General features: G+C 30.9%; 1 protein-coding gene across 1 annotated transcript; it reads right to left on the bottom strand.

Moving 5' to 3' along the window:
• Window positions 1-1,074: 1,074 nt before the first annotated feature.
• LOC120204209 (dynein light chain 2, cytoplasmic-like) lies at window positions 1,075-1,704 on the bottom strand. Its single transcript, XM_039204332.1, has 2 exons — window positions 1,564-1,704; window positions 1,075-1,485 (listed from the first exon to the last, which is right to left on the bottom strand). The coding sequence occupies exons 1-2, from the start codon at window positions 1,699-1,701 to the stop codon at window positions 1,324-1,326; spliced, it is 300 nt and encodes a 99-aa protein (XP_039060263.1). The 5' UTR covers window positions 1,702-1,704; the 3' UTR covers window positions 1,075-1,323.
• Between the last annotated feature and the right edge of the window lie 256 nt (window positions 1,705-1,960).

The raw sequence follows: 1,960 nt of genomic DNA, 5'->3' as shown, positions 1-1,960 counted from the left end.
GCAATCCATTAAAGGTCTAACGACAGATAATTATCAGTAACTACATCTTAATTAAATAAAAATAAAAGTGAACAAATATTATGTTTTTGGAATTAAATGAGGAAAAATGTACAAAACTTAAATAAAAGTGACTAATCCTGTGATTTACCCTTTCTAAATTTGACACCAAAATCAAATTTTCTAGCTACGCCCCTATGTTACACCATCAATATATCTCCTCCATCCAATCAAACTCTGCATGTCTCAACCGCAGAAAATACTCCCTTCACGTTTATGATTCTTTCGCTCACTGAAATTACCTCCAACAAGACTCTTATAAAACAAGTCCTCCAGCCGGCTATAAACCCTTAACAAAGACTCTTGACAGACTCAATAGATTTGTCAAGACCATATCAGCAGACTGGTGAATACATTTTTATACTTAGTCTACACAATGTAGTGGTGATAGTAGGCCTAAGCATATAAATTCTTATGATGGAGAAGACGTTATACTTCTTTTTTGACTAATCTCTCTTTCTAAAATGTCATTATTTATCTTTTCCATCATCAAAATCGTTGATAAACAATTGTTAGACCATCGCTTATAATTTTTTGTCTAAACTGGAAAAAAACCTACTGATGATTGATATAATATATTTATTTTTATTAACATGTAAAGATGAATTAAACTCAGTTGAAATGAAGAAATAGAAAAAAAAAAGGAAATAATAAAAAATTGTGGTCCGATATACTTTGGAAAATCAAGGATTAATTATTTTATAGTATTATACATTTTTAATAATAATAAAGGCAAGTGATAAATCTTATACTCACGTTGAAATGTTTAATAATATATTTCAAATGATTAATAATATTTAAACATATACCGTCTTGTCTTGTATTAACCTTTGAAATGTTTTTTCTTCAAAACTGTAGTAATATATACCTTACAAAACAATAATCTATTAGTCTTACCTCTGCATTACTAATCTAAATTAATTGATCAAGAAATCAAATACTGATATATATATATATATATACCTCTTTAAGCACCGACAGAATAAGATATTAAAAAGAAAAGTATTGTATCGTTACAAGAAGAGAAACATTTCCACAATCAATTTTACAGCGATGCAGTTCCAAATGATCCAATTTGGGGTTAAAACACCCAGAACTGGTATGCTTTTCCACAGCAAGCAACCACTCCATTTGCTTCACTTGGATTACAAATATCGAATTAATCAACCTTCCTTGATCGAATAAAACAAAAACCAACTTATTTTTATAGTATCAGTCAAGCTAAAAAGTAAAGAATGAAGCTTGCAAATTTAGATACAAGACACATTAAGGAGAGGTTGAAGATGAAGCTGATACCCCTTTGAAGATAAGAAACTTGAGTCTCTCCATTGTAAAGTAAATGAAAGTCCCTTTGGAATGAGTGAAAAAACACCCAAAATTTGAACCCACCACACATTGCCATCCACTCCCATATTTCCCATCAAACTCCTGCTAAAACAACTTTACATTCATTAAAAGAAAATTACTTGAAACCATTCCCAAATTTGAGAGGGGAAAAAAAGAAACCTTTTTGATAAAACCAGCAATAGAAGTGCAGTCAAAGACATCATAAAGATCAAGGGCTTGAGAAGCAAAAGACATTGCTTGAATCTGCATCTTCAATGGCATATCTGAGTCATCCACCAAAGCTTTTCCTTCTAACATGTTTGATGATATTAAAAGAAAAATCACATCACAAGAGATGAATATGAGGAATGGGTTTTTTTTATCAGTGCTGGTTCTTATCTTTAAGAACCAAAACAAAGGTTTGGATCAAATCTGATCTCTATTGAGGCTTCTTTTGGCTTGCTTTTCCAAAATTGGAGCAATGAGTCATATCTTTGAAATTCATAAGATATTATTGAGCTGGCACATTGCCAGTTTTCTTGTCCTTATCTACCCTTTTTCTTTTCTATTTGTCTTT

This window comes from Hibiscus syriacus, unplaced genomic scaffold (assembly GCF_006381635.1).
Source record: "Hibiscus syriacus cultivar Baekdansim isolate YM2019G1 unplaced genomic scaffold, ASM638163v2 tig00000340_pilon, whole genome shotgun sequence".
In the NCBI taxonomy this organism is placed as follows: domain Eukaryota; kingdom Viridiplantae; phylum Streptophyta; class Magnoliopsida; order Malvales; family Malvaceae; genus Hibiscus; species Hibiscus syriacus.
This window is presented reverse-complemented; position numbering and strand designations above follow the sequence as displayed.